Below are 26,280 nucleotides of genomic sequence, written 5' to 3'. Positions count from 1 at the left end.
CAAAGAATATGGACCGTTCGTATAATTACTTGTTGAGAAACCAACGCGCAAAGGAGAAGGTGTCTCTTCGGACTCGCCTAGAGGCACCCCCAGATGGAGCCAGAGTTCACTACACGCGGGAGGGTAGCCAACTCGCACTGCCTCTAGGCAAAGCAAAGAGCACAGTGCAGAGGCCACCAGGAGAGTCTAGCTCCCTCGCGCCAAGCAGCTCCAAAAGCGGCAATGTGAGTCGACTCGTCTCCCGCGTGTAGCGAACGCTAGCTCCGTCTGGCGTTGTCTCTTGGCGCTAAGGAACTAGCCTAATAAGGTGACCCCTTCCCTGTGCGTTGGTTTCTCTGCATGTATTTCATGAAATGGTCTATAGTGCGGTTGAAATAATAAACGTTAAATGAATAGTTAATAGAAAATCTTCACCAGGATTCTAATTTTCCTCCATGTGTCTACCCTCCCATTTTTTAGTCACATCGCAGTATAAGAAGAGGCTCTTAGTTTGACCCGAGCTAATAGTAATAGTAGTAGTTGTGGCTGGAGTTCTCGCTTTCGTTAGCGTAAGTTTTTAGCTTATAAAGAACCCATGGACGAAGTATTGTTTTGTCTACCACTGTACCATAAAGGCTCAATAGAAGCGTCGAGTTTTCATCCTTTAGTTTATCTCTAAAGAGTCGGGGATGGGGAGAACCTTCTTTTTTGTGGGGTCGGATACTTCTGAATTTGTAGCTATGGGGTCTTTATATTTCTTTTCTTTATATGTATGTGCTAATTAAATAGATAGGGATGTGGCTACTATTATGGCCCAGACCTTTGATCATCTTGTTTTAATTCAAAACGACTGCTATAAAAACACACTTCGGCGGAGCCGTTGCCAACTCGACGACTACTAACCAACGACAAACTCCGAACCTGCGCTTTGTCATCGCTTTTCAAGGCTGGAAAGCGAAACTGGTTATGAAAAATATTTTAGAGAAGTGAAATATTACTGTTGTAGTTTAATTAATTACTAAAATTTAAACCGTTCTTACTTTAAAGGTTCGTTGAATCTGACGGTGGCAACGCTGTGAAAAACGATTGTAACTTCATCCATTGATTACTTCTCGATTTCTGTTGATATGTTCAAGTTCGATTGAACGAGTCTCCCCCCCCCCTCAAACGGGACCAAATTTTATCCAAACCATTTGGTCTTTCTGGCTTCGATCTTTTGAAGTTACAGAGTAGCAATATTATTATACCTCAGAAAACGTTGAAACAATGATTCCTATTAGCTAAATCACGTCGCTAAATATATTCTTGATAACAAACATGTAAAACGTATGACACTTGAACAGAATTTCTATTGGAAGGGACTATGTGTGGAGACATTAGCAAGATGGGGGCAAATTGTGTGCCGTTAAAAAGAATAGGCTATAAGCCCTGGTTTTCAAATTGGTGTATTGAGTGATATCACTTGATTAGTGGAAAAACACGCTTTTATTATACAGAAACGTTATTTTTAATCGCAATAATGAAAGTTAAGACTTGTGATACTTTACCACTTAGAAATAAATCTACATTTCATCACTGAAGAACTATCTTAAATAATATTTAACTCATTTAAATACTGTAATTAAGTGCCTATTACTTAAAAAAGAGGTACGCTAAATATAGAATTAACAAAGAAAATCCAACATTGAATAAATAGTATTGGCAGAATAACCTAAAACAAATTGACTTCATCAGTATGACTAAATAAATTTAATGAAATTCCAGTCTAGAAATTGTTATTGGAAAATGGATTATTTCGAAATGGAACCATGCATCCATGTACGATATTAAAGAAGATACTAGCGATTATTTTTTCCAATAGTAACCTACACGTTAAGCCTCACTGCGAAGATGACGACAGAGGACTAAAAAATTCTATTGGACGACTAATAACACCTGACGGATTCATCCAATAGGACCGTCATCTTCGAAGATACCTAACGCGTCGTGCCCAGTTATAAAACTTCATTTCTTGTATTTTCTTCAACATTGTAGTTGGATACATGGTTCCGTTCCTAAATATGCATTACTTTATCCGCTATTTCCAATAAACAACTAAAAATTACCAACTCACATTCTATGCTTTCGTTTCTTCAAATTGACACTGAAACTACAATCATCGGGCAAAACGTATCTTCTTGTTCCGTCTATAAAAATTGGTATGTAATCTTCGTATTTATATGAAGCAATGTCAAAGTTAAACATTCGCTGATCAAGATGCGATAGTTCGCCTTGAAGAGAATCAACGTTGTCGCTCTTGAAACGGAACGTTTTAGCCGCGAAATAGGTTAAGGCGGGAATTGCCGTGAAATAGCGTCGATACATCTTGAAATACCTTGTAAGTTGTAAACAGCAAAAACAATTTGAAACCATAAGCCTGCTACCTGCGCATATCCTTAATGATTTATAAAAGGGTTGAGGGCGTTTCCAGGCCGTGAATTTACCGAAAATCTAAACCATCGTCTATTAGTATCTCTGTCTCTATATTCTAACCCTACTTGACCAAGTAAGGAAATCCACGTTGGCCACGCTTCTAATACTGTTTCAATTTAGGATCTTGAGACGATTTTTAAACAAAGATGTGGCGACATATCTTTAGTATTCTAATTCTCGCGAAGACCTTGGAGGAGACGGTTGGCAAGGAATAGAAATCCCTATAGCTACCCTTATCGAATCGCGAGGTACTGTGAGCATGGAGTTGTATCCTGTTCGAGACGTTCACTGAGACAGATCGACATTACAACTCCACCGCACTCCTCCGAGAGTGGACAATGCCGACTATTTCAATGTAATCAGAAGTATATAATACTTCTCTTCGAGAGAAGTGTACCACAAACCGGGGTAAGTGTAACGTCATTCTTCTTAACATCATTTTACATTTGGAAAGAGGTTAGTAAACCGAATCCCATACGCGATAAATAGTTCCCTCATCGTTAATCTATTAGCGTTTAACTTTTTGGCAAGACGCGCTTGCGGGTTTTTGACCCAAGTCAAGACAATCAAGGTTTGTGGGTTGATTGCTTAGGATTTAGTACCAAACAGTAATTATCGAATTCACCTTACGGAGCTATGCCCAGCCCATCTGAAGTTTGATGAGCGGGAAAGAAAACTAAAAGCGGTTAGCCTGGGAAGAATGACGTTACATAACTAAGGTATTAAGAGGATACACAGTGTCATCCGTCTTCTATTATCCCCTTCTGTTGTAATGTGTAGGAAAAAGCATCGGTCTAAAACCGTGGATATGTATAAATACTAACGTATAGTGGATTCCCATCTCTTACGTTCTACGAAGCATTTCGCTTAGGTGCCGGTACTTCAGTAAAGAAGTAATATGACTTTCAAGACCACAACCACAAACTTGTGAGAGAGCGCATGGGCGAAATTTCAAACCCACCACTCAGAATTCTTCCTTTTTCACACGTGACTATTGATTCCGCCTACATTTACATCCAAGAGTGTGAGTTACGCATATTTGGTGGCCAACTTTTTGGCCTAGTTGGTAATTCATACACAATACGTTAGAATTTATACATATCCACAGTGAAACCTTGACTTTCATCTAGCTTCAAACGAACTGTATCAAAGTAAAAGTGCGCAGTATGAAAGAGTTATGATGATAATACGCACGTCGGTTTTTTCCCAGTGAGCATGAGAATGAAATCGACGAAAAGTGCGGGAATGTAATGATCTCGAATTTTCCCGATCGTCAAAAGTAATTGGTTCGTTGTACATGAAACGAAAACCATGTTGAGGGCGCTGTATATTGGATACGAATAACCGTATGCTACAGAGTAGTTCACGAATTTTCTGAAGGAAATTGCATTTCGATTGCCCGAGACAAAATTATAAACAGACAGTTTTCCACTCCAATTACTACATCAATTGAAATGAAAATCACTTAAGGTACAAGTCCATTCTTGTCTAATTGTTAGAATATTTACTTTTTAATGGCGGTGTACCAAGAGACGACAATAGAGAGATTGACAAACATATCCACGGGAACCACATCCACTAGTGCATCTTCTTTGGCAGGGAAGTTATGAATCAGGCCTTTACCGATCTTTAATAACACGTAACAGGATTTTGTGAATGAAGAATATTACATCACCGAATGCGTTTTAAAACCGTGTCTCTTACCACGATAACAAATCTGCTAAATGAGCTTTGACCATATCTCCAACCCTGAAAGGGTTCTTTAAGGGCGTTCTCGACCATGGAGGGTCTGACAATGGCAATGGGTAGATTTGCAGAATGTTTTTCCAAGTAATCCTCCGCCGCGGCTTTCGACAGCGTGTACGTGTTTGGTCTTCCCTCCAAAACATTTTCCGATAAACAATCCAGACTTTTTGCGTCAAGTTTCCTGATTTATCAAATTTTAATTAAAACGATACGAATAATGATTTAGAGGAGGGAGGTATTACTGGTGCAGTTTAATTAAGAAGTCGGGTTCGAGACGCAGAGGGTAAACGGTTTCTTCGATCAAGTCCCTTTGGCAGTGACAGAAGGCCGTCGAAACGTAGACGAAAGACGTTGGCCTCTTCAATTTCTTGAATAATTCAAAAACATTTTTGGTTCCTATCAAATTTATTTCAATCGCGACTCTGCAATGAGATATTAAAAGAACGACGTCAGGCGGAGTGCATAGGCGTAGAGTTTCGTAAATGTTTGGTGGGGCCCGGCCCAACCGGCCCGGACCAATACATAGATAGCATCATGCATGATGCATGCATATGATGTATATAAATTCCTAACGAATATTAAGTACTAAATTTATATATACTACGTTATATAGTATATTTATTAAGTATATCCATGTACTATGTTTTCCTCTAAAGATAATCTAGGCCGTTTTAAAACAAATTTATCCGTATTTGCGCAATGCAATGCGAATGTAAAAATCCTTACAAAAATTTTCGAGACCACTTTCAAAACTCGGGAAAATCACCAAATTAGGAAACTATGAGAGCGACTTAACCCATAAGACTAATTTATACTTGTGCTTCGAAAAACATTTTGAAATTTGTTTATCTACTCTATGGAGTTTCACCAGCGCCGCGCCTTACCAGGGATACTAGATGTTTAAAGAGGGATTATCAGCTTGAGCCTTTCACGTACGTTCAGACGAGACTGCGGCAGAGGGTTTTTTAACGGGGATCTATAACGCGCGCCGTCTTGTTTTTCCCTATCAAGGACAAATTGAATTCTTATTCCGAGTATTCCCCCATTTTTTGCGTTCCACCGGACCTAGGCCGTTCCACAGCGCGCCTATTTCTCTCAGATTTCGCATCCTCCCGCCATCATCCTTGATTTGGCTTTGAATTACACTAAAATCTACAAGTCTGGTAGACTCTACTGCGCATGACACGCCGATAACTCTGTCGCAATTTCCGTCTCCCTTCGAATCACTCTTAATGCATCTAGTATCCCTGGCCTTACATTCGTCCGCATAAGGGAGGGGGGTTCTTTCCCAGGAGCTTGGAAAATATCGTGTAGCTCCTCCAGGCACAATGACACATGTTACGTACTTCATGTGTATAGCCTAATCGGCTTCTGACTATACTAGACTAGAGCATGCTAAAATGGGTTATTTTCAGAAGATCAGTTGCACTTTTCAATCCCATCCCTCATTCCTTGCATTATTTGTGTCAACGGTCAACGAAATTGTTGTAGTATCTAAATTTAATTGACGTGAAAACCATGAAAACTAGCCAATCTGGTTAGGATGGGCTGCCAGCCGCTGCTGCCTTGACCGGTCAACTCACTTTTTCAACGAAAGGGAAACAAAAAAATCTCTTAGAAACTACACTTTTTAGCCACATCGTATGATGTACACCTACGATGTGGACATTAGTATGACCTGCCCTGTTGGCGGTGGCATTGTAGGAGTATCTCTGTACTGCCTTTGGCAGTATAAAATTTTTCTTTCCTCATTGAAGGGAGAGTCAATGGGAGCTGATGGGAGAGGATTGTGGTGAGGTTATATTTTTCGTTCGTCATTGAAGTAAGAGTTAATATGAGAGGATTAAGCATTGCATTAAATTGTACTAGTAAGACTGAGCATTGTTTGTTTCACATTTCCTCTATGTTTCAAGCGAGAGAGAGAGGATTATGATATAGCCTTAAAATGGAAGGTCGACAAGTATTTGACGCTTTAAATCCCACTCCCCTATTTCAACATTGAAAGAAATCGTGAGAAATTTTAAAAGCAAAAGCTTCTCGGAACCGGGTTATTACAATTATAAAATAAGCTTTCTGTTTATGTCGCACTATTTCAATTATGACATAAGTGAATTTATTGAAATAAGAATAATTAAGTAGATAACATTAAGGCTACTATTATGGCCCAGCCCTTGGGTCGTCTTGTTTACATATTACAGAACAAAATAAAACTATTGTGTTCGGAAAACAATGCTCTGTAGTGGTTTTAATGTTTTTTTTTTTGCAGTTAGTTAAACGCAAAAATAATTTTTATGAGGTCACTATCTTCATGATTTCGGTATTATGGATGACAAATTTTTGGAGGGGCCCGTGGCCACTTCTAAAATTTTTGGGGGGGGCTCGGGCCCCACGGGCCTATAGAACTCTACGCCTATGGCGGAGTGTGTTTAGACCTGATATACCTAGATCTTTAATACAATTTAAGATGTTCTTACTTTAGAGGTTCGTTGAGTCTAACGGTGGCGGCACTGTGAAAAACAATTGTAACTTCATCCATTAATTGCTTTTCGATTTCGGTTGAAATGATCAAGTTCGATTGACCGAGTTCCCCCCAAACGGGGACAATTTTCTTCAAATCATTCGGTCTTTCTCGCTTCAATCTTTCGAAAGCCTGCATTTCAAATGAATAAACATACTTCTTTCTTAAGACTCAGAGGCATGATAAAGAAACTAACAATGAAAAGTCTACTCATAAGATAACGCATGTTACCTGAGAGTTTAAGAATTCTTGGAACCGGTTATTGGTTTCGGAGTCTTTATCGCCTTTTTTCGGACGAATTAGAATGTATATTCTTTTCACGTCTGGACACGAATAAAGTATCTTCTCTACAAGAGCCTATATTTTAAATTAAAATATTAAATTACTGAATATATAAGAGAACAAAAAATATAATTAATTCTGCGTCTTGCTTTAATACTTTAGTAAAGTATCCAATTTGTAATTTTAATTGTTTTGGTTTGTTTAATTTCGGCGTGAAATATTTTAGATCTTTGAAGAATAGCGCGTGAAATTAGTCATTGATTTTTACTTTTGCGCTCTTTAGAGCAGCGAAAGTATTGTCCTGATGCTTGCTGGAACGCTGGGCGCCTTTTTTTCCCCCTTTCCCTCCTTTTTTTCCCTCTTTTTCCCCTTTTTTTCGCGTGCGCAATTCAAATTCTGAAGTAAAATGCGAACAGATGGAGCTGCGTAGTTGAATTTCAATTTATTTTATTTCGTAAATTTCCAAATCCCCGAAGAGACCCGAACACACCAACGCACAGAGCTTTCACTCCACGGATTGACGCCTTTACGCTCTCGGCCGTCTAGTCTTATTAACAAGCACGAGTTATGTTGCTTAAACCTAGCATCTCTCTCACGTCGGCGGCCGGCGCGTTCCTCTCACGTCTTGCTTAGGCAGGGAGGAGGGAAATTTGTTCGAGGCGGCGAGTCTCGCGTTTCCATGGTAGCGCGCCTATACAACTATACATGCCGAGAATTGAAATCTCTTGGCGGGAAATTCGCGAATGATAGATAGGCAGTTTAAAACGGGTAGCGCTACAATTATAAAATACGTCGCGTTTTTAGCATTAGAAGGTTTACAAAATTATTTTAGGAATTGTACTCGTCGGAAAGTCTGAAATATAATAAAAACTAAACACCTTTTTAAAGTAAGAGATATTTGATTTGTAAACCAAAAGAAATTAATACCGTAGTCTCTGGAGAGTGTATCAGGGAAACCTCTGTGACTAAGCAAGTTTATGATATTACCATCTCTGTAAGTGTTCTAATTAAATAAATATATATTTATATTGTAAGTTAATTAAATTAACTTGCAAGTGCTTCTAGACAGACACATTTTTGAGGTTAACTATACCTGTACATTTAATTTGGGAATTTAGGTTTTGGGATTAGATAAGCTAAAGTCTAAAAACTTATTTTTTCTCTTTAAGCGTGTTACAATTTTGATAATTTGATGTTTAATTTTAAGTATTGGCATTCGCAATGAAATCTTTCTATTAACGTTTGATTACTCAAATGAGCCTAATAATACATTTTACGAAGCACAAGCACTTTCTAAGGTTCTTTTCACTTTTCAGTAACAAATATTGAAAATGAAAAATTATCATTTCAAGTTTAAATTTGCCTAAAAACGATAATGATAATTTATTTAATTAACTCTTAATTGGGTTCTTTTCAGTTACATAATTTCCAAAGACAAAATATCGTTTCAAGTTTAAATTTACCTATAAACGTTAATAAAAATTTATTTAATAAACTCTTAATTTTAACTAATAAGAGTAATCAATTACTAATCATCACTTATGATCACTAACTTTAAGAAAAAAAGTTCAATATTATTTTTATAAACGCAATCAAAATAAGCACTGTTAACATAATAATTAAAAACCTTATACTACAACTTCACATTAAGTAATGAGTTCAGAAATAAATGTACTTGATTTTCTCACCGGAAGGAAAACAATTATCTAGACATCAAGAAACAATATCAATATCATCATCCCATTCGTAAACGCAACAGTTATGAACCAAATTTCAAAATTTGCACAAACTATCTTCGAGCTCACTTCCTTGCAGATTTCAGACGCTTTTCTATGCCTACACCCATGGACGAACCAATGCAGTATTGCTTTGTCCATGCTACACCTACCGGCGTTTCCCTATTGTAGCGTCATCTACGTACACTACTATTTTAGCAACAATTTGGAAGAAATAATTATTCATTGTTAACTATCTATTAAATTTAGTTTTTTAATTGTAAATTTTATGTATGAGCAAAACAGTTTAAAATTACTTTGGCATATGTATTAAAATTAGGCCGAAATGATGTCGCTAAATAGAGCCTAGATCTGACTTAGATAACTAGCCTTCATTCCGACTCTCAGAGTATTCACCCCCATTTTTCCTTATAACTACTCCCCCAGTTCAAAGAATTCGATTTACATGTATAAGCGCGACTTTTGAAGAAAATTCGAAGGAACCGAAAATTAACATTAAGTTTTATGGGAGGAGGTAGGTTTTTGTCAGATCCTTCCTTTGTCCTATTGATCCAAATGACCTTAAATTGTAGTGGGACGTGTGTTTCAATGTGTTTTATTATACTAAGAAACATTAAAGCTTTTTAGTGTAAAAATTATTTTCCAAGGCCAAACTGATGATATCTTCGGATCTACTGATCCAAATGTCCTGAAATTTTACCTTGAGGTGTGTTACAATCTATTCTATTATATTAAATAGGATAAATATTTTAATAAAAATGAATTTCTAATGTAAAAATTGTAAATTCAGTATTTAATCCACAATTCAGTACTTACAACCATTTTCCAAGAAAAAAACCCATCCCCATCCTTGTCCAAAACAGGCCTTTTAGAGAGTAACAGATTATAAAACCAAGACCTCTTGAACCAATATTCTTAGATTTGTAAACGTGCAGAGGGGCAGGTCTTGCGAAACCTGATCAGTTGAATAACTTATAATGAGAACGTTCTGCGTTCGTTACCAAATGATACTGATAAAAAATTATTGCATTAAAATGTAAGGTCTACCTCGCAAGAAGCTTCAGAATGTCATCGAAAAAGCAGAGTACCGCTACGAGGAAGATTTTTTCTTATTGGACCTCCTTGACAACCAAGTATAATTTAAAACTATATCTCAAGTAAATCCTGGTTTTTTTTACCCACAGTAACTGATATTGTGATACTTTTCCCCCACCCTTACAGCTAGTTTCTTAATCATGATTTTTCTACTCTTCATTGTTTTTCAAAATATGTAATATTTCCAATAAATACAGTTTTGAACTAAAATTGCGTTGCGTTTACATAGTAACGTTTACTTGGTAGAAACACAAGGGCTCTTCTGAACTTTCCCATTTAGGTGTGTTGTAAGCTTTATGGCCTGTAATTTGGTTTAGTTACAGGATTTTTAGTGCCATGTGTAAGCGATATGTTTAATCTTGGAAAGGGCCTGAAAGTACTTAATTTATCATTTTGACAAAGCTAATTAATTTGAAAGTTTTCAACCATTTTTAGATATAATACATTGTAGCACATCTCTCATTAAAGTTTCATTACATTTGGACCATTAGATCTAAATATATTGTGGATTGAATACTGAATTTACAATTTTGGCATTGATATTATTTATCAACAAATGGAAAAAAAATGTAACTTGAACTTCATATGATATTATTTGTTTTTGGTTTTGCGCTTCGAGTTGCAAAAGTATTGGCCTGACCCTTGCTGGCAGGCTGGCTGGGTGCCTTTCCGCCCTTTTTCGCGTGCGGAATTAGACTTAAATTTATTAATAGCATTTAGAACAATACTTAGGTGGCTTAGTCATGGTAAGTAATTGATTACTCTTATTATAAGTTAAAATCAACAGATAATTAAATAAATTATTAAGAATGCTTACAGGCAAATTTAAACTTCAAATAATAATTTTGGTTTGTCAAAAATTGTATGTGAAAAGAACCTTACAAACTGCGTGGTCCAATTTATTATTAAGGGTTATTTGAGTAATCAGACGTTAATAGAACGATTTTGTTGCGAATACTAATGCTTATCATTTAATCTACAAATTATCATGTTTGTTTATAAATCAGACGTTAATAGAACGATTTTGTTGCGAATACTAATGCTTATAATTTAATCTACAAATTATCATGTTTGTTTATAAAAAATTGTAACTGAAAATAACCGTTGAAAGTGCTTTGTCGAAACTATCACTAAGTTTATCAAACCGCACTAGAAAGATTTTATTGTGAATACTAATTCAAAAAAAGTTTGTATAATATAAAAAAACTGTAATTGTTTTTGTTAAAGAATTTATTTTAAGGTCAAATTGTTGGAAATTAGAGATAATACCGGTTGTTTTTTTATCTATATCCAGATTCTATTTTCTATACTTGTGTTTTTTATGCATCGCGGTCATTCTTGTAATCTTTATTTTTTATCGCGATGCCTTAACTATATAACCGGATAACATTCCGATAACGTTTGTCAGTTCAGTTTATCAGTTCCCTGTTATCAGTTCTCAGATAGCTGTGTATTGTTCCCGGAAATTAATACTAATGTTTTACTTAAATTAATAAAGAGTTTATAACCAGTTAAACCCAGAGTCGTTCTTGCGTCAAACAACAACAGGTTATGGGCCCAGCACGCTTCCACTGCGCAGAGGTTTAGAAGTTATAAGAAGTTCAACGCCGGGAAGATTATCCTTGAAGGTGCGGAGTCAGACGGAGAATGGCCGGAAATCACCTGGGACGAATCGAGACGTTAACTAAGGATAATTATGATACCTGGAAAATGCAAGTGGAAGCCCTGCTTCAAAAGAACGATCTCTGGGAGTACGTAGATGGAACTTCAACGAGGCCAACTCCGGTGCGGGGAACGGAAGGCAACGCCCAGGCGGTCGCTACCTGGGACAGTAATGATCGGAAGGCAAGAGCGGACCTAATCTTGTCGATCAGTCCGTCGGAGTTGAAGCAAGTAAAGAATTGCACCACCTCACGGGAACTATGGAAGAAGCTCGAATCCATCTACCAGTCCAGTGGACCTGCCCGGAAGGCCACGCTGCTGAAGAAACTGACCCTCAAGAAAATGAAGGAGGGAGAAGATGTCCGGGACCACGTCCGAGAATTCTTCGACGCAGTAGACAAGTTGGCTGACATGGGAGTAGCTGTAAACGACGACCTACTGGCCATTATGTTGTTATACAGTCTACCAGAATCGTACGAGAACTTCCGGTGCGCAATAGAGTCCAGGGATGCGTTACCTGATCCGGAAGCCTTGAAAATAAAGATCCTGGAGGAATCGGACGCCAAGCAGTCTAAAGAAGACGAACCCGTGCAGAATGCGATGATGGGCAGTAGGGGTAGAGGAAGAGGCTTACGTGGACGAGGAAGCACGACCTTCAAGTACAAGTGTCATGGATGCAGGAAACCCGGCCACAAGGTAGCCGATTGCCCCGACAGAAACAATGGTTCAGGCGTAAGAACCAGAAAGAAAGAAAACGCCCATCATGTACTGGCAGAAAATTTGGCCGAGGAAGAATTCGCATTGCACCTGAAGGCTTATCACGATTCCTGGTGCCTGGACAGCGGAGCCACCTCGCATATGACTTCCAGCAAAGACTGCTTCAACGTTTACGAAGAGACCACGAAATCTCTAAACCTGGCCACTGCAGAGTCAACGAAGATACGAGGTGTTGGCGAAGTAAAAGTACCCGCAACGAATGGCAGCGACAATCGAGTTCTTCGCCTGGAACGAGCCCTTCATGTCCCGGATTTAAGAACAAATCTCCTATCCATTGCCAAGATGACAGACAAAGGACATGAGGTCACATTCAAGAAGTCGCAAGCCTGGATTAAAACGGCAACCGGGGAAGTCATTGCAGTTGCTGACAGAGTTGGAGACCTTTATTTCCTGAGAAAGGCTGAAGAAACTGTCCATGCAGTGCAAGCGGAAATAAAGCCTAGAAGCAACCTGGAGAAGTGGCATTTCCAACTCGGTCACTTGAACGAGAGAAGTTTAAAGGAAATGGCCCGGAATAATTTGGCCACGGGACTCAACATTGAAAAAGATGGGAGTCTGGGAATCTGCCAAATCTGTATCAAAGGAAAGCAATCGAAGGAGCCGTTCCCGAAAACCGAAGACAGCCGAACCTCGCATGTCCTGGAAATAGTACACTCTGACGTATGCGGGCCGATGAGAGTAACGTCGATGAGCGGAGCCAAGTACATCGTCGTTTTCACTGATGATTATTCCCGGTGGAGTGAAGTCAGCTTTTTAAAACACAAGAGCGAAGTGTTGAAAGCCTTCAAAGAATTCAAGCATCGAGCTGAAGTGGAAACCGGGAGAAAAATCAAGACGTTGCAATCCGACAACGGAACCGAATACTGCAACAATGAATTCGACAGATTCCTGAAAGACTCTGGGATAAAGAGAAGACTCACCGTACCATACACCCCGGAACAGAATGGCATTGCTGAAAGAAAGAACAGAACACTCCTGGATATATGTCCCGATGTATGATGATACAAGCGCAACTTCCACCATCATTCTGGGCAGAAGCGATGGCCACGGCTAATTACATTCGAAACCGTTGTCCTTCCCGGAGCATAAATGGAGAAGTACCATTTACCAGATAGACCGGAAAGAAGCCATCCCTGCAACATTTGAAGATTTTCGGCAACAAAGCTTTGCTGTTGGACGAAGATAAAAGGAAGGGGAAGTTTGCGGCCAGGAGCAAAGAATGCGTTTTCATCGGATATTCTCAAGTTTCGAAGGCCTATCGACTCTGGGTTCCGTCCGAGAAGCAAATTTACCGAAGTCGAAATGTCAAGTTCCTGGGAGAATTTAATGCACAAGGCGGATATGATGATTTCGTCACTCCAGAAGTCAACCTAAAATACGGAAGCAAAGCTAAAGGCGAAATCGAAGTCCCGGCCACTACACACGCTGCAAAACCGTCAGGCAGAGAAGAATTCAAAGAAGTCAAAAAGGAGTTCAAAGATGAAACCCCGGTAGAATCTAATGCCCAGGAAAACGACGACGTCTCTGAAGAACCCTCAGAAACCCTCGTTCTGAAGAAAGGTCCTGGAAGACCGAAGAAAATAAGAACTGGAGTACCCGGAAGACCGAAGAAATCATTCAACATGATTCCGAGCGTCTCAGAAGAGTCTACTGAAGAGGCTACTGACGAGCTAGAAACCCTGTCCGATGAGTCAGCAAACCTAGCCATCTTATCAGAACCTTTGTCCATGAAGCAAGCCCTGGCTTCTCCGTACGCGAACGATTGGAGGAAAGCAGTAACGGAAGAGTTCGTTTCGCTTATCAAGTGCGAAACCTGGGACATCGTTGAATGTCCGGAAAACCAAAAGGTCCTTGGAAATCGTCTCGTCTTCCGAACGAAGTACTTACCCAGCGGAGAAGTAGAGAAAAGGAAAGCCAGGCTCGTAGCGAAAGGTTTTGCCCAGAGACCAGGGATCGACTACCAAGAGACGTTCGCACCCGTCATTAGATCCAGCTCAATAAGACTGCTTATGGCCCTTGCTGTGGAAATCGGTTTGGAAGTCCACCAAATGGATGTCGTTACGGCCTATCTTAATGGCGAACTCGAGGAGGAAATATATATGGTCGTCCCGGAAGGATTAACAGAATCTCTCGAAGAAATCGTCAAGTCAACCCGGTTCGACAAATCGATCATTGCCAGAGCAAAGAAATGGACCCGGGACCTGGAAGAAGAGGGACATAAAGTCTGTCGCATCAAGAAATCCCTCTACGGCCTAAAACAATCGGGCCGTCAATGGTACAAGAAGTTACATCAAAGACTTTCGGAAATTGGAATGACACCATTGAAGAGCGACCCCTGCTTATACGTTTTAAGAGTCGCGGAAGATATTATGATCATTGGAGTCTATGTCGACGATCTGATCCTCGCAAGCAACAACCCGGATTGGATGACTGAAGTAAAGCTTGAACTTGGGAGAAAATTCGATATGAAGGACCTGGGGCCAATCCATCACTGTCTCGGAATGGAATTTCACCAAGATCTAAAACAAAATACCATCCGGATTTCCCAAGCGAAATATGCAGAAACGGTCCTGGAACGTTTCAACATGCAAGATTCCAAAACAATAGCGACTCCAATGGATGCCAACAACAAGTTGCAAAGTCCAGAACACCCAGTAGCAGAAGAGATCAGTCGTATCCCGTATCAATCTCTGGTCGGCTCTCTCATGTACCTGGTAGTGTCAACACGACCGGATATGGCGTATTCAGTCAGCGCATTGAGCCAGTTCAACACACGTTATGACGAAACTCATTGGATTGCCGGGAAAAGAGTTCTGAGATACCTGAAGGGAACTCTTCATCATGGGTTGCTTTATCGGAAGACCGGATTGCCAATCCAAGGTTTCGTTGATGCAGACTATGGAGGCTGTCCGAAAGATAGGAAGTCATATACTGGATATGTCTTCAAACTAGCCGGCGCTGCAGTATCCTGGGAAGCCCGGAAACAGCGAACCGTTGCCTTGTCTAGTACAGAAGCAGAATATATGGCAATGTCCGAAGCAGCCAAAGAAGCCATATATCTCAGGGGACTTCTCAATGAACTTGGAGTATCAGTTCCGGCGATCGAGCTGTACAACGACAACCAGGGTGCCCAGAAACTCGTTCAGAATCCTGTTTTCCATGCCAGAACGAAGCACATTGATATCCGGCACCACTTCATTCGAGACACCTACGACCAGGGACATATAGCCTTGCGGTATCTACCAACAGAGGAAATGCCAGCTGACATCTGTACGAAGAGCCTGTTCCGTCCGAAGCACCTCTTCTGCGTCAAAGCCCTTGGACTGGAAATAATTAAATGACCACCCCCTGGATAGAAGATTGAAACCACCGATATTAAGAGGGACTGTTGGAAATTAGAGATAATACCGGTTGTTTTTTATCTATATCCAGATTCTATTTTCTATACTTGTGTTTTTTATGCATCGCGGTCATTCTTGTAATCTTTATTTTTTATCGCGATGCCTTAACTATATAACCGGATAACATTCCGATAACGTTTGTCAGTTCAGTTTATCAGTTCCCTGTTATCAGTTCTCAGATAGCTGTGTATTGTTCCCGGAAATTAATACTAATGTTTTACTTAAATTAATAAAGAGTTTATAACCAGTTAAACCCAGAGTCGTTCTTGCGTCAAACAACAACATAATGCTTATAATTTAATCTACAAATTATCATGTTTGTTTATAAAAAATTGTAACTGAAAATTGAAAGTGCTTTGTCGAAACTATCACTAAGTTTATCAAACCGCACTAGAAAGATTTTATTGTGAATACTAATTCAAAAAAAGTTTGTATAATATAAAAAAACTGTAATTGTTTTTGTTAAAGAATTTATTTTAAGGTCAAAATGATCAGTGATGTTTATATTAAACCAAAGTCATACTAAAATGATTTTGTTCATAATCGAAAGGATATTTGATAAGGAAAAAGAGAATACCGCCAAAAATATTTGCCGGAATCATACCAGTTCTAGCCAATAGAGGGCGCGCAAAAGTATAATCTGGCCGGGGCCATCTTGTTGATAATATACTCAAGACTTCTTTTCGTGTCTATGCATTCTAAGATCACACAATAAACTGAAACTTACCTTATCTGGCATTTATAAAGATGACTTCTATTGTGATTTTAGGTCTGACGTATAGAACAAAGAATAGCTCGTGAAATGTATTTTTGATTTATTGAAGAATAGCCCGTGAAATTTATCTTTGATTTTTTGTAGACTAGCTCTTGAAATTAATCTTTGAATTTTTGAAGATTAGCTCGTGCAATTAATCTTAGATTCTTATTAATAATAGCTAGTGAATTTAATTTTCGATTCATTGAATGTTAGCTCGTGAAATTAATCATTGATTTATTGGAGAAGAGAATCGCGTGAAATAGGATAAAAATTACTTCCCAACGTTTCATGTGAACTAAACGTTTAACATTTCTTACTTCTAGGAGTACATTTTAAGACTAAAATTGAGCTGAACGAAAAGTACTGATAAACAAGAACAAACTCGGCTTTCAAACAAACCCATATTGAAAGGGACAATTATCAGATGCACCCTTTAATAAAATATCGAGTTTTACCTTTCCAATGAAACCCGTAGCTCCGGTGACGAACACAGTTTGATCTCGATAAAACTCTCCCACTTGGGAATGATGATCCATCTCGACGTTAATTTTTGAATAAAATGAACATAAATTGGTATAACGGAACATTATATACCATTATCCGCTAAGTTTCTAACTTCTCTAACCACTTAAAACCTTGAAGTTCTATAAGGAAAATTCAAAACGTGCCGTTTATGCTAATGACATGGCACAACAATTTTAGTCAAAGACTATAGAGTATTCCTGTAATTACTGGTAGAGAAACCATCGTGGAGGGGTCTCTTCTTAATCGGGAAGAGGCAACGCAAGATGGAGCCATATTTCACTGCACACGGGAGGGTAACCAACTCGCACTGCCTTAGAGGCATTTCTTGACGCACCCCTCACATAGACTCCGTTTGTATAGATCACTCCTCTGATGCCCTTCACCGCACAGAAGCCGGGCCACCATGAGAGTCCATCTCCCTCGCGCCAAGAAGCACCGCAAGCGGTAGTGTGAGATGGTTAGCCTCCCAGGTGTAGCGAACGCGAGCTCCGTCTGGCGTTGTCTCTTGGCTCGAGGGAACTAGCCTAATATGACGGCTCCTGACCTGTGCGTTGGTTTCTGTGAAAGTATTTTATGGAATGGTCTATATTTGAGCGGATGAAATAAAAAACGTTGAATGAATAGCTAATTTCAATTTTAATTAAGAAATTTTATTACTTAATCTATTTCTACATTATATTTTTCCTCCATGCAAATACTTACTTTTTATTTATCCCTTTAAAGGGACTGTAAAGTAGTCGGCGAACCGTTTAGTCTTTTTTTCTTTAATAAGTTACCGGACCCCCCCCCCCCAAATCCTTGGCGTCAGCAGTTGATGTAAAACGCGTCAATCAGGAATTATTTCGTGGTTGTAAAGCGGTTCCTCGCATAGACTGAATAACACAAAAATAGAAAATTTCCCGAAAATTACATGACTTTCGTTATGCTTACCCCCGGGGGGGGCAAGGCTGTGACGTCAACAAGAACTTTATCAAAAGAAAAATTCAACGGTGCGCTAACTTTACATAACCTTTAAATCGAACTTCTCACAAATTTCTGATAAGGGTAAATACCCTTCCATTTTTACTTCTCCGGAGAGGTTCTAATTTCGACGTTTCTGTCTGTGAGTCTGACTGTCTGTCTGTTGTTACACCCCAGGGAACCGCGTCCGCAGTTCTCAAATTGGAGCAAACGTGTTCTCAATTTCCGGACCGCATTTACAGAATTCCACATACAATGGCTATTACACCATTGCCCGTCTAACACCACCATCTTCTGGTATTTTGTCCATCCCACATTGACACCAGTCTGTACTTACTGGCTTCTAATTATCAACTGCTCTTTTTCCATCCAATATGGCCACTGGCTTCTACACACCGCCATCTTCTGGTCTTCGTCCATCCCACATGAACACTAAACTGTACACACTGGCTTTTTTTTTTTGTTTTTTTTTTTTTAATAATAATAAGCTAGCTAGATATTTGGACCAAGTCATCTTGCGACTTATTGCCATTTATCTAACGCCTTTACAATGCATAGAGGGGTGGTGGCTAGCCCCTATGCCACAGCTAACCGACAGCGCCCTATACTAACTATTACCGTTACTCCCGCCGCTTCTACTCCATCATCATTAAGGTTAAGACGTACGCGGCGATCGGCTAGGGTTACAAGAAACGTCTAGCCTCACAATGGCGGGGTCTTCGACCAAAGGTTCACGCAATTTTGCTGTTCTTATTCATAGCTAAGATTCGAAACCTTTATAAACTACCAATTTAGGTAAAGCGAAAAACAGGCGTATGCTTCATTTCAAACGTCAATATTAGTCAAGCCTCTCAAGAATGTTTAATTTTTATGAAACGATGTAACGCACTAACGCTCAATAAGTCGAATAACTAACGAAGAAAATATTTAATATTAATGATATTTATTTTAGTATTTAAGATAATCTTGTTTCTCAACTCAAAATTAATACGGAAAGAGTTTAAAAACAGTCTATGTGTTTGTCCGTCCGTTGTCCCCTCTCCGAGTGACGATGACGTCACGAAGAGGTATTACACTGGATGTGTTGTGGGTGTGTCTGTCTGTCACCGCGTTCGCAGTTGGCAAATCGGAGCAAACGTGTCCGCAATTTCCGGAACGCGTCCGCGGTAGACAGAAATTCGGAAAATTTTACTTCGTTGCTTTATCTACCTTATTCAATGCCAATCATTAACTAGCCCTTACACCTTCATCAGCTGTCTAACCGCCAATTGTTTCACTCAGTACCAACCGGTATTTAATGGCTTCTAAAAATAACACCATGCACTAGTCTTTCTTGTATACCACATACACACCAATCTGATCTTACTGGCCTCTAACACCACCATCTACTTATCTTTCGTCTATACCACATAGACACCAATCTGCAACATTGGCTTCTACTCCATCATCGTCGATTCGTCGTTTGGTTTAAGATGTACGCGGCGAGCGGCTAGGGTTACGAGAATCAATGGCAGGGCTTTAACCAAAGATTCACGCAATTGCGCATTTTCTTATCTCTTGGTGTGAACCAATCGCCTTATATACCCTAATTTTACAAAAGTTCTGATATAGGTGTTCGCTAGGAATAAAGTCGACTTAACTATAATTAACGTAAAATACTGACGATTAAAGTAATTAATATCAGTTATATTTATTTAAATATTTAAGATAAACTTCTTTCTTTGGAATGATACAAGTGAGAGTTTAAATAGAACGAGTAATGAAGATTGCTTCTGAATCGAAGCACTACACACATATCAAAGTTAATGTAAAGCGAGTAGGATGAAATGATCTCTTACAAAACGGTAACATTTTCTTTTTGCAAAATAGTAAATGAAAATATTTTAAATATGTTTCGGCATTACGATTCTTTTAGTAGTTGTGTAGCTATAAAGCTCTGTTTCATCTCAATATTCCATGAACATCTATTGATATTAATATTTCAAATTTGGGTTTACTTTTTAATTCAGCTACTACACTTATATATAGTGTAAATGTAAATTTTACCTTGTTTAGGTAATATGGATGTTAATACTCCATTTCTCCATAAGTGTTGTAGCGATTGTGTCTATGAAAAAGGATATCCTAGATATAGACCAAAATATACCTTGTTTTATGTTCTCCTTTAGGAGGTCGTAACGGTTCAGAGCGAGCCGAAAGTTAAATGCACATTTAAGTGATAGATATTAGGGCCTCAATAGAAATATTGAGGGTATATAGAAAAAGATTAAAAGCTTTAACATTTACAAATAGTACCCTTGGCAATATCTCGCCAAATTTGAACTATTTATTTCCGGCTTTTCTCATTGGCTGATGGACCTCTGTTTAGAAAGTAAATTTTTGTTTGAAAATGTAGGCCCTCGTCTCGACTCGGAGAGGTTTATTATGGTTTCCCAACTTGTTTTACTAGTGCACTGCGTTAGCCTTGTGTTGATGTGTAAATAAATCCTACAAAACCTTAATATTCCCATTTTCCATAATATAAAGTGAATATGTGGAAATATTTTTCGTAATTTCGATGCCTTCAGTTGTTTTGTAGCTTTAAAGCTCTATTTCGTTTTGATATTCGAAGGACATTTTTTAATATTAGTATTTGAAATGGCTGTTTATATATTAATTAAGCTATACTACATATGTGTATAGAATAGTCCTTGCTTTATTGATTACTAAGGTTTACACCTTGTCGGTTAAATCAAGCATTATCCGTATAAACTAAGTGTAACTAATTGAGGCCCGAGGTGAAGTAAACTATGGGTTTTGATTTTCATGTCTGCAATGAAGACAAATTATCGGTTCAGAATGAGTAGAAAAGTTAAATACACGTTTAAATAATCAGGTTTAGATTTTATTATAGAAGGAAAAGATCATGGTGTTAATTAAATCAGTGAAAGGGCTCATCGTTATCGGGTTGAAGCTACGGTGCGCATTGACTTTCAGTGCGTCTAGCCACAAATCAGCTTTGGTGTTATTTAACGTCATGTTGGCAAACTAAGAATATCGTTGAGGTGAAACGATTCGATAGTGTCTGAAGAAATATTACCGCGAGCTCTTTAACACCTCACAAACCAATATTTCTCGACGGTTAAGGATATTCTTCCTTAAATTAACGGTGCACGAAGTCATTCCATTTTGAGTTATGTTTATTTAAATGGTTGTCCATCTTTGAAGGCAAAAAATTTAAACGAGTCTGGAGCATTCACGCACATTTTAATTGTATTTCTCTTTAAACTTTTTATTTTACTGTTTTGTTTGAAAGCTTTTGACTCGAATAAGCGCTGATTTCAGATTTGAAATTCCATCTTTACAACAGTGTAAAATAATTCTTAAGTGTGTCTTTGTCATTCTGATGCTGGCCAAGCTCTATTATTTCCGCAGCACTCTTAAGTTTATCTAACTCGAATATCGTAAACACTAAGAACATTTGTAGCACTACCAGTACATGAATCGCGGGCATTATAAATGCGTAAAATATTTTTACCTTAGCGATACGCTTACTGTTGTGGCCAGGCTTTTTGAGAAGGAAGTTCGGACAATTTCGTGATGTACACCTGCGAAAGCGAAGCCGACTTTGACCTTTGAGAGGAAATGGGAGTTACCTTCGCTTCTATCTCTCTCTCTCTCTCTCTCCAAATCGTGAACACGTTCGGCACAGGGACAGATGCTAGGGCTCTTTCTTAAATTTTACTGGAATTAAAATTCTGTGTAAAATTAAAAATTAATATTGCTTAAACCAAGAATTAATTAACTATAATGCCTGAGTCAATAGATTTTACGCTTGTTCTCTTACGCCGGTGTTAGTGGACAAGTAAGCCCGGAACAGGAAAATATGGTCTCGCTGAATTGGTCTCGCCATTTTGGTCTCGCTGACTAATTGGTCTCACCGATTTGGTCTCGTGATTTTTTGGTCTCGGTACTATTAGGGCTAGTGATTTTACGGTCTCGGTACTATTAAGTCTCGTGATTTTTAGGTCTCGGGACTATTTGGTATCGTGATTATTTGGTCTCGGGACGGTTTGGTCTCGTGATTATTTGATTACCCAAATAGTAGCCTCCTTTTCCACAGCAATGGTCCCAATAATTCATTGCCACCATTTCCAAAACAATGGTTCCAATAATTCGTTGCCACCTTTTCCAAAACAATGGTTCCAATAATTCGTTGCCACCTTTTCCAAAACAATGGTTCCAGTAATTCGTTCCCATCTTTTCCAAAATATTCTCCTATTAATTAGCTGGCACCTTTTCCAAAATATTCTCCTATTAATTAGTTGCCACCTTTTCCTAAATATTATCCTATTAATTAGCTGCCACCTTTTCTAAAATATTCTCATTTTAATTACCTGCCACCTTTTCCAAATTATTCTCCTATTAATTAGCTGCCACCTTTTCCAAATTATTCTCCTATTAATTAGCTGCCACCTTTACCAAATTATTCTCCTACAGGGAGCCCACTCTGAAATTTAAATACCTTATAGGAAAAATAGGAATTTTTTCCCGGAATTATAGGATTTTATAGGAGAAAAAATGTGTTTTTATAGGAAAATATAGGACTAAAAATGCTCATATATAATACAATTTTGGGGATTAAACTATGTAGAAAAATCTCAAAAAAGAAAAAAAAAACTAATTGGATTTTACTTCGAAAATTCAAAAGACCTTAATTTAAATTATAATGTAATATATAAAAAAATCCCACGCGAGCTCCGCAATTTCGGTGTCTATTCAATTGTCATATCGATAAAAACAGCTACATTTTGATAAATTTTAAGCTAAACTATACGAAAACTTGGACTATGTCAAAAATATAGGATATTATAGGACTGGTTCAAAAATATTTATAGGAATTACAGGACCGGTGGGCTCCCTGCTCCTACCTAACCTGCTGCCACCTTTTCCAAAATATTCTTCTATTAATTAGCTGCCACATTTTCCAAAATATTCTCCTATTAATTAGCTGCCAGCTTTTCCAAAATATTCTTTTATTAATTAGCTGCCACCTTTTCCAAAACATTCTCCTATTAATTAGCTGCCACCTATTCCAAAATATTTCTATTATTGCTAATAAATTGTTCGTGCTAAGAGGCGGGCTTTTAATACTCATATAAATAATCTTCTTACCTCCAAACAAGGTTGGGTTGGGTTAGGTTTAGTTAGTTTAGGTTAGGTTTGTTAGGTTAGGTAAGGTTAGGTTTGGTTCGGTTAAATTTGGCTGTTTTAAGAAATGCTGAAGGGGTGATATTTTTTTAAACGAGACTTTCGTGTCCAGAGACCAATTTGTCCCGAGACCCAATTGTACCGGGACCAATTTGTTCCGGGACCAATTTGTCACGAGACCCAATTGTACCGGGACCAATTTGTCCCGAGACCCAATTGTACCGGGACCAATTTGTCTCGAGACCCAATTGTACCGGGACCAATTTGTCTCGAGACCCAATTGTACCGGGACCAATTTGTCTCGAGACCCAATTGTACCGGGACCAATTTGGCTCGAGACCCAATTGTACCGGGACCAATTTGGCTCGAGACCAAAGTGTCCCGAGACCCATTTGTCCCAAGACCCAATTGTCCTACGACCAATTTGTCCCGGGACCCATTTGTCCCAAGACCGAATCGGCGAGACCAAATGTCGCGTACCGAAGTAAGCCCCACCCCTTCCATGTCCGTCATTGCTCTGCGCTTTCCTATTGGATCCCGTGGGGATTGGTCATACAGAGGCGATTCCGAATAGAGAAAAAAAAACTCGAGCAAAGTAAACAGAAATGGAGGTTTCCGCCTCCCAGCGGTGCTGAAACGGTTAGGGAATGGTTTTTAATTTCCATTAACAAGCTAGTTAAAGGTTTTGAACCTAATTTAATGGATTTTGAATACGTGTCTCTACGTGAAAATCGTTCGTTCTATAATTGTTTCTAAATCGAATCAAGTGTACTATACTTATGATTTCGTGAGTTCCAAAAACCAAACCAAGGCTTAACGAAAAGGTAAAAGAGTTAGATCAAGGTCCTTAAAATCGCAAAGCTCTATTTAGGTTACCTTGTAAAGCGGTTTGTAGAGAGGAAAATTTTCAAAATCGTCGGGGGGCAAGAAAACGGTGTATTCCCTGTTGCGTGACGCGCTTGGTTACGGATTTTCGAAGAACAAGGAGTCGCTTTGAAAAACCTGAATCCGATGACAGTCCAGCTTCTTTGGAGTCGCAGTAACGGCAATCACGGGAGGGAACTTATGAAGACTGAAGTAACAGATATTAATAAAAACTGTCATTGTAGACAAAGACCGGAAAGTTTAAAAGATAAGTGTAGAAAATTAACTGCCTGAAGTAACAGATATTCAAATTTTCATTTTTGAAGACATAATTATTAAACATCAATTATTATAAAAAATTCTTATCTTACTTTTTTCACCATTTCTTTCATTTGTTGGCTGTTTATGGGACATAACATTTAATGTAGCCCATCATTTTTCACAATTTTATGATTCTGCACAGAACGTTAAAAGTGTAAAAGCACTATTTAGACAAACCTTACACTTTTGGCAGTTTAAGTGCTGCAATATAATATGTCGATTTTTCTTTAAATGAAAAGAGAAACATGGAATATTCCCGGCTCTCAACTAAAATGAATCAGAACGGAATTTACTTCGATGATTATACCCAACCATAACTTTCAACCTGCTGCGGGTCAATGTCGTAGGTGAAATCGATAAACTAAATCGAAAAGTATACTATGGTAAAGAGATTTATGAAAGCACATGGATACATTTTTATTTCAACAAACGACTTCCTCGCAACGTTCTTGAACAAGTGGATTACTTGTGAGTAGCATAGAAATACGTACACTGCCCTATATAGAAGGTGTTATTGAAAGGTATGCAAGATATTTTGTGTGAAGGAAAGATTGTGCCTATATCCTTTATTATATTTGGGAATTTTCCTTCACATGGTTTTTAGGGTTTAATTTAAAAAATATTTTAATGAACTTTACGAATATGTACAGACTGGTGTCCATGTGGGATGTACAAAGAGTAGATGATTGTGGTGTTTAGAAGCCAGTAAGTACAGACCGGTGTTCATGTGGGATGGACAAGGAGCAGATGATGGTGTTTAAAAGCCAGTAAGTAGACTCTTGTGTCCAAGTGGGATGGACAAAAACCGGAAATTGGTTGTGAATAGAAGCCAGTAAGTACAGACTGGTGTCCAAGTGGGATGGACAAAACCAGAATATGGTGGAGTTTAGTAGGAAGTCAGGAAAGACTGTGTCTGTGTGGGACGGACAAAGCCCATAAGATGGTGCTGTTGGACAGACAATGGAATAATGGCTAGTGTAAGAGGTATACAATTTTCAAAATTTCCGGGAACTGTGAATGTGGTCCGTAATTTGAGAATACGTTTACTCCAATTTGTAAACGGCGAACGCGATCGCCTGGGGTGTAACAACAGACAGGCACGTCGAAGTTATAACCTCTCCGTTACATCCGTCACTCGGAGAGGTAAAAACTGACCCACAGGATAGGATAAGGCCGTGAGCCACGTTACAATTTCATCGATACATGGTTTTAAATTGCATCTATAAAAGTCCATTTAAATAAATTTTTAAATTAGGAAAATGGATTTAACACTATTTTGTTTTTAGCGAGCAAAATTATTTATATGCAATTTTATTAAGACTATCATCTTTACAAATTCTCTTTGTTATTGGTAAATTTAGTGATGAACGAAACATTGTTGCAGATTTATTTTGTGACTCCGATAAAGAACAGTATTATTTCTATTGCTGCGCATAGCGAGGCCATGACAATTCCACAGCCGTATATTTTTAAGGTCACCGCTACGTCAGTTAGCTCAAAATTGGAAAAGGCAAATCGATCGTTGAGTTTCATTGGATGAATACGGTTCGGACCCAAGTAGTCATAGTCTTCTCCCCTTGACGCTTCAAATAACCGTATTGTTCTGTAAATGAATAAATCACGAGTCATTTGTGGTTATGTTATTCGAACTGTAAATCCATCTAGTTCAAACACCGCTCTACCAACAGTAGTTTGTAAGAAAGTGAAAGATTAGTTATATAATATCACTCTGTTATATCCTAGAGAACAATAAATTTTCCTGCTTTCTCTTGCAACTCGCTGCAACCCTTATTTTGAGAGAGACGGTATTTTTCTTGAGGTATAACACTGCTTAATCTATAAAGATAACCCCTGAATATTTAGAACTTATCTCAAATAGACTTAACTACTATGTAGCCAGCGTGGTATTCCAATCTAATGTTCATGATTTAAAATTTTTAGATTAGTTTTCTAAGTATCTCCCACAAGCATACCACTAATTAACTTCATTAATTC

General features: G+C 38.4%; 1 protein-coding gene across 1 annotated transcript; it reads right to left on the bottom strand.

Moving 5' to 3' along the window:
- Positions 1-1,445: 1,445 nt before the first annotated feature.
- Positions 1,446-16,961, bottom strand: LOC149708709 (putative fatty acyl-CoA reductase CG5065). Its single transcript, XM_089863851.1, has 9 exons — positions 16,881-16,961; positions 6,947-7,072; positions 6,672-6,847; positions 4,440-4,619; positions 4,156-4,378; positions 3,960-4,078; positions 3,646-3,891; positions 2,093-2,353; positions 1,446-1,690 (listed from the first exon to the last, which is right to left on the bottom strand). The coding sequence occupies exons 1-9, from the start codon at positions 16,959-16,961 to the stop codon at positions 1,612-1,614; spliced, it is 1,491 nt and encodes a 496-aa protein (XP_089719977.1). The 3' UTR covers positions 1,446-1,611.
- Positions 16,962-26,280: the final 9,319 nt, after the last annotated feature.

The sequence above is a fragment of the Phalangium opilio genome, unplaced genomic scaffold, assembly GCF_054372755.1.
Source record: "Phalangium opilio isolate 3A_F unplaced genomic scaffold, DU_Popi_V2 ptg000013l_1, whole genome shotgun sequence".
Taxonomy (NCBI): domain Eukaryota; kingdom Metazoa; phylum Arthropoda; class Arachnida; order Opiliones; family Phalangiidae; genus Phalangium; species Phalangium opilio.
Note: the sequence above shows the minus strand (reverse complement) of the source record. Positions and strands in the feature narration are given on the sequence as shown.